This window comes from Cyprinus carpio, chromosome A8 (genome assembly GCF_018340385.1).
Source record: "Cyprinus carpio isolate SPL01 chromosome A8, ASM1834038v1, whole genome shotgun sequence".
Classification (NCBI taxonomy): domain Eukaryota; kingdom Metazoa; phylum Chordata; class Actinopteri; order Cypriniformes; family Cyprinidae; genus Cyprinus; species Cyprinus carpio.
In genome coordinates, this window is record NC_056579.1 from 15,539,743 (window position 1) to 15,552,936 (window position 13,194).

At 35.6% G+C, this 13,194-nt stretch overlaps 1 protein-coding gene across 1 annotated transcript in view; it reads right to left on the minus strand.

Moving 5' to 3' along the window:
* The window catches only part of ipo11 (importin 11), a 131,905-nt gene that overhangs the window by 7,706 nt on the left and 111,005 nt on the right, over positions 1 to 13,194 (minus strand). Inside the window, exons 28-29 of the mRNA XM_042762477.1 lie at positions 10,483 to 10,578; positions 9,049 to 9,133 (exon numbers count right to left, since the gene is read on the minus strand). Of these exons, the coding sequence (XP_042618411.1) occupies positions 9,049 to 9,133; positions 10,483 to 10,578 (181 nt within the window). The remainder of the gene's footprint in view (positions 1 to 9,048; positions 9,134 to 10,482; positions 10,579 to 13,194) is intronic.

Here is a 13,194-nt window from a genome sequence, read left to right on the forward strand (position 1 = left end):
ACACTTTACAAACACTTGTTCAGTTTATGAAGTTATGTATGTTGTTGTTATGAAGTTGCGTACATGTATAAACTTTAATCCTCATTCTGTCTCCTGCCCAAAAAAAAACTAAAATGGAGATTACACCATCTTTTTTATTATGCATGTGCGATTTCCATGTGCGATTTCTGCAATTTAGAAGACAATTCCAAGAGCTTGACCTTCAGAAATCAAAATTATCATGAGTCAGAATTTTTATTTCATACATACGATTACATTAATATTAATTGATTAAATTAATATAAATTTAAATAATGGACTCAATATGAACTAATTATTATCTTCACAAAGTCAATCTTTACAATTTATGAATATAATTAAAAAATTATTTATTTAATTATATAATGAAGCTAGATTTTTTTTCTTAAATACTGACGTGTACTGAAATGATATAAACATTTTTTTGATAGGAAAGGTCAACCCAACTATTTATGTAGATCAAAATTTTCAGGGATGATGGGGCAGCTGTAATTTACTTCCTGAGTTGCCAATAAATCCTACCTTACCTTACAAAGCTGTCTGAAAGGCTAAGCCCACATTTGCTTACTTTGCACTTTCTTGGGTTCTTAAAATAGACTCTAAATGATATTAATGGTGTGCTTTGCATCCACTTTGCTGGGCTGGTAATGAGGGAGTGGATCAAAGAGATGGAGTCATGCTTCATGAATTTCTAATTAGTTTTAAGATCATCAAGTCATTCAAAGAGGCCGTGGACTAAATGAGAACGGCACTTTCCCCTACAAATCACGCATCAGTCATTCAGAATCAACCATCATCCTTTTCTATGAGGGACATTGTCCTCTTCCGTGTTCTTGACAAGCATTGGGTTTTCTTTAATCTGCTGGGTCACACAGAAGTGAAAGAAGTCGCGGGTGGCCCTACCCGGGCCAGTGACTTTAATATCTCTGGCTGACAGATGTGTCACAGCACCGGATCATTTAATAATGAGGGGAATTCTCAAAGTGAGGGGCTGCTGTAGCCTTTGGAGAGGAAATTGCTTGTCACAATGTTGCATCCTAGTAATCACAGCATGTTTAATGTGGGGTCAGTGACATAAACGGTGAATTGTAGAATTTTTTTCCAATGGTAAATCTAATGTCATGAGGCTGTTATAGATTTCATCCATTACGTTAAACTAATAACAGAACTGGAGCTGGATTCACAAAAAAGAATAGTGAATAAAGGCCTTCTGTAGTGAATGAATGCGATTTTGTAAAAAAAAAAATATATCCACATTTCAAACTTAATAAACACTTTTCTCTCACTTTCGTTATCTGTCATTTTATTCTTAAGACAAAAAACAGTTTTAGGCACTGTTGAAATAAGTACAAGCTAGAAGAAGGAATAAATAAAAGGAAAGAGAAAATGCATTCTATGTGAATGGTCCCAAAGAATGTTGTTTTTTTAATTTATTCTTAAGACAATCATTGCACTTACCTCCAACTTGTCTTAAATACACAAAGGTATGATGTTTATTTAAATATTAAGCATTTCAATATTATTAGTGGATGAATATGAGGTGACTTACCTCTTAAGATTTTGTAAATCCAGCCCCTGGTGTTACCAGAGACTAGCAAGTTGTTCAAGAATTCTTACAAGCTATTTTCTAATTACCTCTTAAGATTTTGTAAATCCAGCCCCTGGTGTTACCAGAGACTAGCAAAATCACTACTGGGACACTACAGTTCTGGTTCACTAAAATAAGACAGCAAATTGTCTTGGTGGTATAACTCTGAGAGATGAATGACAAGAAGACTTTGCAATTTTACCCTTTGTGCAATAAAACTATCTCTGTACTGATCAGCTTTAATCCCAATGGTCTGTGTAAGCATCAGTCTGGCAATACTGTACATAAAACAATTCAATATAACAGATAAATGCAGCTCTCTTCACATATTGAAAATGGATATCACTTCTGGGAAGAGATCCACTGAAACTGTGTCAAAGTGAATTCAGAATATCATCGAATATAATCTGGATACACAGCCACAAGCCACAGCCAAAGCTAATCAAGTCTTTTCAAAGGTCTAGATGAAGTTAACATTCAAGATTTAACACCCTTATTTGAAATTTCCCAAGACTAAATATTCCCATGAAGCAGGAGATTACAAAAGGTCAAAATTAGCATTCCTCGGCTACTACAGAAACAAGACATTACAAACTGAAAACAATTACTTAACCTGAAAGAAAAACGTGGATACAATAATTGTTTATCAGTTAGGTAAGCGATCGTAATGTAAGCAGTGCGAATGGTAAAGTCTAATTATATCTCAGCATGTCTGCTGAAGAGCATCTGTAATATACACGATCACAAAAAAAAAAATGCACTGCTTGCGAGATCAAAAAAAAAATAAAAATATATATATATATAAATCATAGAATAATATATTAATAAACATAAACGACTGACACATGAGTAATTTTTTTGTCACATTTTTTGCCAGTTTGCTAGATTAAGAGGGCAACACAACTCTTCCCATTCTCCCCATAAGCCATTTAGCAGATGCATTTTCAGCTAATGCTTATTTGCTAATTGCAGGAAAACTTCCCTCGGAGTAATCACAAAAAAAACTAAAATCAAAACAAAATCCACTAACATCACGTAAGAAAGGAAAAGCACCATCCGAAACTAAAGGACATCAACTTGTCTCAAAGCATAATCCTCTTCAGTCACTTGAGGAAAGAGAGGCACTGCTCGATCCTAAGAGGCAGCTCTAGAGGACAGAGAGCTGTTAGGCTAGCGGCGCTAATGCGTGGCCACGTTAAACAGAAGAGAGGAGAGAACGCTTGAGAGGGTTCTCAGTGAGGTCCTATCAACAAACTGAAGGTTAAGCTGTCTGAGACGTGCTGAGAGCTCTTCATTTAGGTGTGGAAAAGGTCAGAGGCCTTTAAGATGGTTGCATGTAACCACAGAATATTCTGGAAAGAAAAACAAACACTGTAAATGGTGACAACCAAGATCGTCTAAAAAAAATTGAATACACAATGAATGTTGACTGGAAACAAACTCATTTCCCTTGAGTATTTAAATGACTAGGACTACAATCTAAGCTTTTTAATTTAATATTCCATAGAAGAAAAAAAAGCATATGGTTTAGAATGACATGAGGGTGTGTAAACAAATGACAAAAGTTTCATACAAGAGAACTCTGATACCCAACACAAAAGTCACTAGGTCCATCAAAAGACAAAATGTCCACTTCAGTCTTATTAAACATTATTCTCCATCGAAGAAATGTCTGAGCTTCCAAAGCAGTATGAATGTCTTTTTCTTCCGCATGCAATAATCCTCCCTCTTGCTGCCCAGTCAAAATTACCATATTACTATTATGCTGTGATTACAACTGCATAGTAATCAAATTAGACTAACACAGAGGGCTGGCTTGAAAGACTTCTAGGCAGACTGGAGAAAGATGTCATTATTTCAGAATTAGAGTATTTTATGAGATTGCAAAAAAAAAAAAAAAAAAAAAAAAAAAAAAAAAATAAAATTTAAATCTTGAGCTACTTGAATACATTAGTGTACACTGTCTATCGCACACTATAAAATTTAGGTTTCTAATTTGGTTTTGATTCTCTCAATAATAATATGCTAATACATCCAGCTAATATTTTAATATTAATGATCTGGGAAAAAAGTTGGGCTAAAAATTCAAACCACGCCATAAAAAATTCAAATGAAAACAATATAAAGCAAAATCAAAATAAATATAAATATAAAAAAAAAGAAAACCCCTTCACAGGTTAATTCCTCTCAATAATATGCCAATGCCACTGGCTAATAAGTTACACACACACAAAGAAGACTATCATTTAGCAATAATTTTATTTTTTTATTTAGCAAGGACTCATTTATTTGATAAGAAGTTACAGCAATGCTTTTTAAAAGTACTGTAGTCTAGATCTAAACAAGGCCATAAAATATTGAAAAGCAGATGATATCAAGTGCCAGTAATTTCAAAGCAATCACATTTTTTTCCAAACCAAACAAAAACAAGGAAACCCCCCCGCCACAGGGTAATGAAAAGTGAAAAATTAAAAGCGTGTGAAATGAGGAGCGTTTTGCTCTGAGCAGCATTAAATAAAAAGACTTTTAACAAGCTAACTGAATCTGGCACATCCTGGGATTCACAGGCAATAAATCAGAGAGATATTTGCTTATTAAATAGATGGATCCATTACGCAATATCGCATCCCGGAAAGCAACCGGCTTTGATTCAGTATTTTTGTTTGGATTGACCTTCAAACCCTGAAGCGCACAAACAAATAATGAGAGAAGGCAGGCACTGACAAGAGAAAAAGGAAACAGGGATGAGCCTCAGTATTGAGTTTGACTATGACAGAGACACTAATGCAAGAGGAAGCATCAACAATTACAGACTGAGCATGTTTAACCCATCCTGTTCATGTCATCAAAACAGACTAATCCACTTCAAATAAATAGTCTTGGGACACTATATGCCGTCTTGGAAGACGCCTCTCAGTACGCTTGAATGTAAGAAAACCATCTTCTTAATTACACTGTTTATATTTACTTTCACTGAGTCCACATAAAATACAAAAACTATGGCTTTTTATTGTAATTGCAAAGTAAGTCAGAGAAAAATGAGTGCAGACTGCCTATAAAACAACAATGTGAAACCATTTCAGTTCTATTTCTTTTTATAATGGCAATGAGAAACACTGCACATCAGTTGCAACACAATGACAGGTTAACCAGTTTTGGAAACAAGGTTAAACAAGGTTAACGTCGCCCCTATTCTAGAACTGTTCTGCTGTCTTAAATCGCTGGCACCAATTTCGTAGAGGAACGACTGCACAAGTTTCACCCTGTCCATAACATCATGACAGTTTGGTGGTTAATGGCTCCGATGATTTGAAATAAACCTTTTAAATCTAAACCTGCATTCATGCCGGAAGAAGTGATAAGAAAAGACATTTTTTCTTTTAATCCATTTTGTGCATCATTAACCAGGAGGAACTTACACCTTCCCTGTGTCAGGGCAGATTTGTAGCGTAATACATCTCTTTGACTTTATCTACTGACTGTTTGGCACCCCACCGCCTGTTATGGGTGGACTGATTGCACGCTGTGTCCATTTCCTCCATTGCTTTCCTCTTTCGATGCAACTTGCACTCCGATGCTCTGCCAAAACAGCTCTGAACACAGTACTACTTTCTGCAGGAAATGTAATGTAATTCAATTTACTGCTGCTTTTGAGCACTGCCGTGTGGATGAGAGACAAATCATCACAGTATTATCTGCAACTGTTTCATTGTTGGTGAATGGATGTCTTTGTTTTTCTATGTAAACATAAGCTAGACAGACGTGTCTGATAGCTGCAGTTGCGTCTTGCATCACTGGACATGGCATTCAAGTGCCTTTCATGCAGTGTGTGGTGAAGCTGTATGTGAAAGTTGTAAAACTGAAAGTGCACTATTAATAAAGTTATTGTCTCCCAAAAGAAAGATTAGACTCTGAACAGCCTGAACGAGTCGTCAGTAATTCGAATTCCATTTCTGTGATGGCTACACGTCACGGGGGCAACACGTTTGCATAATGCCCGCCTGTGTTCAATGTTGGCCGGCCGCGAACAACATGATCCACCCTCAAACACTTAATTTTACTGACAACTGCTTCTCTTATCTCATGGAGTTCGATGTGGGATTCACAAAGCGCTTGCTCTTGGCTCAGTATTCAGTTTGTTTGGACCAGCTGTCTCCACTGAACCACAACCTGTAAGTATGATAAATAACAGATGTTTATATTTTCTATTGTGTGTTCAAAATACAGAACTATAGCGATGGGCGTATCGTTATAGACAAGCGCTGTAAAAGGTAGACCAATCACAACAGACTGGGCCATCTGACCAATCAGAGCAGAGTAGGCTCACTGAAAGGAGGGGTTTAGAGAGAATTTTAGAACTGCTTCAAACGAATATTGTTTGAGAAACGTTGGAAATGAGGTGATATTATTGAGAAAACATATTTTGATAAAATGAAAGCATTGTTTGACTTTGCATGCACCTATTGTAGAGACTCCCCCAAAATATTAGGAACCTTAAAAATGGCATAATGGGGCACTTTGAAGAATTTAAGTTTAAATAAAATGTTCAAAAAAGTAAAAAAAAAAAAAAAAATTGAAAGTATAAAAATAATGTCAAAATTTAAAAAAAAGTTTGTTTATTTGTTCACTCCAAAAAGAAAATTCTGTCATCCTCAATGTTGGTAACCTAACAGTTGATGGTGATTTTAATAGTATTTTTTCCCCCTCCATACTATGTCAATGGCTACTGTCAATTGTTTGGTTATCAACATTTTTCAAAATATCTTCTTTTGTGCACAGCAGAAGAAAGAAACTCATACAGGTTTAGAACAACTTACAGAGATACTCCACCTCAAAATGAAAATTATGTCATTAATCACTTACCCCCATGTTGTTCCAAACCCGTAAAAGCTCCGTTTTCTTCAGAACACAATTTAAGATATTTTGGATGAAAACCGGAAGGCCTGTGACTGTCCCATAGACTTCCAAGTAAATAACAATGTCAAGGTCCATAAAAGGTATGAAAGTCGTCGTCAGAATACTCCATCTGCCATCAGATGTGCAATCTGGGTTACATGAAGCGACGGTAAGTGAAGAAAACAAAAATAATGACTTTATTTAACAATTCCTTTGTCAACGTTCTCCTCTGTGTCTCTCCATATCACCGTATGCTGTGTATGCTCTTCTGTATCATCCGCGCCACAAGGATGTGCTATTTCTACGTGTATTTAGCTTTAATTTAAAAGAAAAGTGACGTGGAATACAGCCAAGTATGGTGACCCATACTCAGAATGTGTGCTCTGCATTTAACCCATCCAAAGTGCACAGACACTGTGAACACACACCCAGAGCAGTGGGCAGCCATTTATGCTGCGGCACCCGGGAAGCAGTAAGGGGTTCGGTGCCTTGCTCAAGGGCACCTCAGTCATGGTATTGCCGGCCCAAGACTCGAACCCACAACCCTAGGCTTAGGAGTCAAACTCTCTAACCACTAGGCCACAACTTCCCTTTGATTTGAAAGAAAACAGCACATCCTTATTCTTTGCTTACAAAGAGTGTTTCCGTCGCTTCATATAACCCAGATTGCACGTCTGATGGCAGATGGAGTATTCTGACGACGACTTTCATACCTTTTATGGACCTTGACACTGTTATTTACTTGACAGTCTATGGGACAGTCACAGGCCTCCCGGTTTTCATCCAAAATATCTTCAATTGTGTTCCGAAGACGAACAAAGCTTTTACAGGTTTGGAACGACATGGGGGTAAGTGATTAATGACAACATTTTCATTTTGGGGTGGAGTATCCCTTTAAGGTGAGTAAACTATGGAAAAAAACAAATAAACATTTTTTGGATGAACTATCCCATAAACGCTGAAACGTGTTCTATGTGAATTACTTTTTGTGTGTGTTAATGTGTCTAAAACACAAAGTCTAAAAAGCATCTACGTTGTGATGCTGTGAATGCTTTGGCTCTGGTCTACATGTCACCGGCTATAGTACTGAAGCAAACTGTAGTGTAGTTTTCAAAGGCAAGGTATCATCAAAAACAGCACTGTATACATACTTTTGCAGAAGGTTTTGAAGAAAAATTCAGTTGTGTTTTGATTAGTCACTGATGTCATTTTCAAGTACTCTGGTATTGAGCTTCATCCTATGTCACTTTCTCACAAAAAAAAACAAAACAAAAAACACTGTCTTATAAGACCACTGAGAAAAGGTTGTGACTTACAAACACAAAAATGTACTTCAATTCAAACCAGCTACCAGCTGAATGCATCAAATCCTACCAGGAGCTTTTCATCATACAGACAATTAAGAGAAATGACTCGCTTAAAACCACTCAAACATGCTTTTGAACTACTGCACTTCACAGTGCTTTTGCTCATTTTCAGTTGTTGTTTGAAAGCTATTGTTGTTGGCAGATTTTCTATCAGAAACACCACTCAGATGAAACATGCTCATGTGGGTGTCACACAAAAATAACATTAGGAAAAGACAGACTGAGATTTCATGACAATCCTCTCCAAAACACTGCAATGGCATTTTATTCTCTCTCTATTGTTTCTATCTAAACACTTCTGGTGAGACTGATCCCATAAAAAATAAGAGAAACACAAAAACCACAATAAACCACACAGTTTGCCACCTACGAGTCAGTAATTTTCCAGCACCGTTCATCTAATTTCTATTCACAAACAAATGGTAACACATTATAATAAGGTTCCATTAGTTAACTACATTATTAAACATGAACTAACAGTTCCAAGTAATCCTAAAGTATTTATCAATCTTAGTAAATGTTAATTTCAGCATTTTCTAATACATCATTGAAATCAAAAGTTGTTTATTAATATTTAAAGGACCTGAGATGATATGAACAATGAAGAGTGAATTAACATTAACAAAGATTATAAATACTGTAACAACTGTATTGTTCATTCATTGATGCAAGCTGTTATATTAACTTATTAACGTTACCTGAGACCTTAGTGTCACCAAATAAATTGTTTGTAAAAAATTGTGAGGAAATACAGTAATTCTCTGTATCTTTGTACAGAAACCGCAAACATACAGTCAAAATTATAGTGTTAAAATACCAGTTACTGATATTGGCCTCAAATGAATCTAACTGGTGTACCTACAGTAATGCATACATAGTATTTACAGTGCCAGAAACATAGCAACACACGAACAATTTGAACCTTTAATCCCCTACATGTTAGGTAGGAGGATCGTCAATCTTGATCACGAGAAATTGATTTCTTTAGATGAAACACTTTTTGACCTGTTAGTTTGTGAACTGAAGTAGCAATGCAGTCAATTCAATTTGTCCAATCAGCTGTAATGTACTATACCAGAATCCATTATATCTCATCAATAACAGCCATTTGGTGGCATGTGTCATTAATAAGAGCGTGCAACACCTGTGACCTTTGATAAACACTGGTAAAACACTCACCAGCTTCCTCCTCTTGTCCTGTTCTGTTGGGGGCTCCTCGTCATCTGTCAGCTTTGGCTCTTCAAAGTGGCTCATCAGCATGCAGCTAGAGGACAGGCAGCCAGAGAGAGTGTGTAAGGTCGTGAAGCATGTGTGTGTGCGTGCGTGTGTGTGTAAAAAAAACGAGTGCAAAGTAGAGAAATTACATTCATGTTACACTTCATTTCTAAAATGTGCCACTTTTCCCTGTTCTCCAGCAACTGTGTAATCTCTCACTCCACTTATGAATACTTTTTTGACACCCCACTGAAGTATGTATGAGGCAGGTTGTGCATCCATCCTGCCAGGAAATGATAAAATGCCTTAGGAGGTGAACTTAAGGGTATAGCACCATATCCTGAAGTCATGAAATATTGGCTAGATAGATACAGAAACATAACTATACATTTAACTATAGTAATTTGTTGAATATAATTAAAATATAAATAACTGTATTATTCATATTACAGAATAGAACTATACACACACGCAGCAAAATTTAATTTGAAAAACATTTTTAAAATAATTACATTTATTAATATAGAATTAAAGAATAACAATATACATTAAAAATATATATTATATAAACTATATTATAAATATTATAGTATATTATATATACTATATAATTACAAAGCAATATAGAACTAAATATATATATATATATATCTGATATATATATATATATATATATATATATATATATATATATATATATATATATAAAATAGTTAATAGTATGTGTACGTGTATAGACTATAGACATGTACCCACACACACACACACACACACACACACACACACATATATATATATATATATATATATATATATATATATATATATATATTATATATATATATATATATATATATATATATATATATATATATATATATATATATATATATATATATATATATATATATATATATATATATATATATATATATATATATATATGTTGCAAAAATTAATATACAATTCATAAAAAAATATACAATTAAAATCTAAAATAAAATACATATGAACAGGTCCTTTTCATTGCCATTAAAGTGAAATAACTGAAACACAGGAGCCTGATAAAAAATACTATATATATATAAATATGTATATATATATATATATATAAACACACACACACACACACACACACACACACACACACACACACACACACACACACACACATCCCTTTAAAATAATTTTCATGGTCTGATACTATATAATGTGTAACAAGAAGGCAGAAAACATTGTGACACAGATTACAATCACTTCTCCTAATGCTGAGCATTTGTTTCATCAAACACCCTGTCATGACAGTGTGTGCCCTTGTCCACCTTTTTCCAGGTCATTAGGCAGACAAAATGCCTCTATGGAGGAGAAGTGTCATCAAAAAGAGAGAATCAAACTTACTCCTTGAAGGAAGCCGTCTCAGGGTCTTCCGTCATAACATCGTGCAGCGCCTCCACGCTGATGTTAATGATCCCACAGAACTTGTCCTGGATCACGCTGAAAAATGATTGCAGAGGAAAACATTATTCAGAGAATGAACACATCGTTCCATCATTCACAGTGACAGAGAGATGTTTTAGGGTGTCTTCACAAGCCTGTGAGTAGGGATGTCATGGGGATAATTTTAGTATTCATATACAAAGGGAGTGAAATTTCACAATATTCAATATCTGTTTTCAAAAGCAATATGCTGTTCAAAACATTACTTCAGTTAAACTTTAACTTAACCACAGCAAAATAGCTATTTCAACTAAGAAATGTCTTTGCATGTGGGCAAATACACATATGAGTGTCACCTGTCAGTCTGACAGCGCGTGGGTACAGAGCTAAACTTTAGAAAGACTGCTATTGTTACTTTTTTTTTTTTTTTTACGTTTTCACATTGAGTTGGTAGCAAAGCACCTGTACTTTCGACATTCGTACCCGTGGGTATTAAGATTTTCAGTCAGGGAGAAGAAAAGAAAAGAAAAAAAAAAACCTTTTTAGCCTGGAAATCGCTTGCACTCACAAACCCTTTCTGCAAGGGAACAATCATAAGCTTAAGAGAAATACTCAGTCTGACTGACTGTTAAAATCTGAACTACACTCAAGGGACCTGAACATTAGACTGCACGTATTATCTGAAGCAGTTACTGCCAATAAATGGAAAGATATTCATTAGATTAAACCCTTAATGCAGCTGCTCTTTATGCTTTCTGTGACAGAAACAGTTAGCACACTTTATGAAGGACAATCTCTCCATTTCACAGCCTTGAAGCCATGTGTCTGACATAAAAGGAATAGCGGAGCCAAAAATTAAACTTCTGTCATAATTTACAACCGTCATCATGTCATTCCAAACACTTACTGTATGACTTTCTTCTGTGGAACACAAATGGAGAAGTTTAGATGAATGTCTGAGCTGCTCTGATCTATATAGTGAAAGTGAATGGGGACCACCAGCTGTCAAGCTCCAGTAAGAACAAAACGGCTGTGGTCACAATTCACTTTCATTGGATGTAAAAGAGCAACTTGGACATTCAGTTATAAATATCTCCTTTTGTGTTCCACAAAAGAAATACAAGACACAATGTGAATAAATAATGACATAATTGTGATTTATGGTTGAACTATCCCTTTAAGGATGAAAACATCCTATGGTCTTGAACATCCCAGCATATTTTTCTTCTATAATGTGTGGCAGGGCTAAATTTCCTGTGTTCGGCCCTTTCCATCATGGTCTTCAATATAACCCCCCCAATGTCTGATACAAATTGTTTCATTCGTCATTCAGAGCTGAAACACACAAGATCCCAGACTGTCCATTTAGAACCCTGTAACGATTCTTTCTCTGCCTCGGATCTGTTCACATGCAGCATTCGTTGAAAAGCCAGATAAGGAACGTCAGTCCTAAATCTCAAAAACATTGCTCGGTGAACTAGTCGATACCATTTCTGAAGCATCAATCCCATCTCTGCTTTGGTGAAATAGAGGAAGATGATGAAGTACTGTAGCTGCTAAGGGAGAGGGGCACAACTGATATGGCTTAATAACAAGAAATTGGTCAGAAATGAAAGACGTGTGGTATGAAATTACGATTGTGATTAGACGTGCCTCCCTATCACCCATTGGCACCCTGGTATTGGGGAACTGAGTGCTTCCTTAATCCAAAACGAGGTGCTCATTTCATTTTAACACAAAAAACAAAAATTCTCAGTATTGCATATGGCTCACTGTTCAAAACTGATGACTGAAAAAAGATTTAAATAACTCAAAATGTGTTATGCTAAGCATATATTAGAATTTATGAAAAGCCAATTACCGTTTTGCCTCTAACCCAAACCAGGAAACCTGAGTGCTTTCCTTAATCCAGTAAACGAGGTGCTCACCTGCCAATGTCATGCATCATATTATTGAAACCACCAAAAACCACTTATTTCACATTTTATACATTACAGAATATCATACTTTTTTTATTTTTTATACAGGACAGCATATTAGAAGAATTGTACTCATGCAAGACCACTGATGTCACATGGTCTATTTTATCGATGATCTTACTACCTTTCTGTGCCTTGCTGTCTATGCAGGGTCGGATTTCATCAAAAATATCTAAATTTGTGTTCCAAAGATGAACAGGTCTTGCGGGTTTCAGAATTTTCATTTTTGGGTGAACTATCCCTTTAAAGAGCAGAATCTCTTTACCTAGAAAAATTAGAATCTCATGGCAACACTATTTGACATTTACATTAAATTAACATCTGTCTACATCGTGTAATCCGATTGGCATTCTTTTGAATATGTATTCCAATTGTAATCAAGCAAGTAGCTTGCTCTAAACTGTCTAAATGTTCTGGCAAACTCCACCATCATTATTCCAAAGGCAGCTGGTTGAAAACACTCTGAACAGTCGTGTTTGTGAATGTGTAAAAACTAATACCCAATCTGCATATCCCCCTTTCATTTCTGGCCTGGCTGTATGTGTGGAGATCATTACATCATTATCATCATCTGTTTATTTTGCGCTCTCCAAATGAGTGAAGCAGAGACAAATCTGTATCGTTTCATTGCTGTCATCAGTGCGGTTATACTTCATTAGGGGGTGAAATTATTTGTGACGTACTGTGCCTCAGA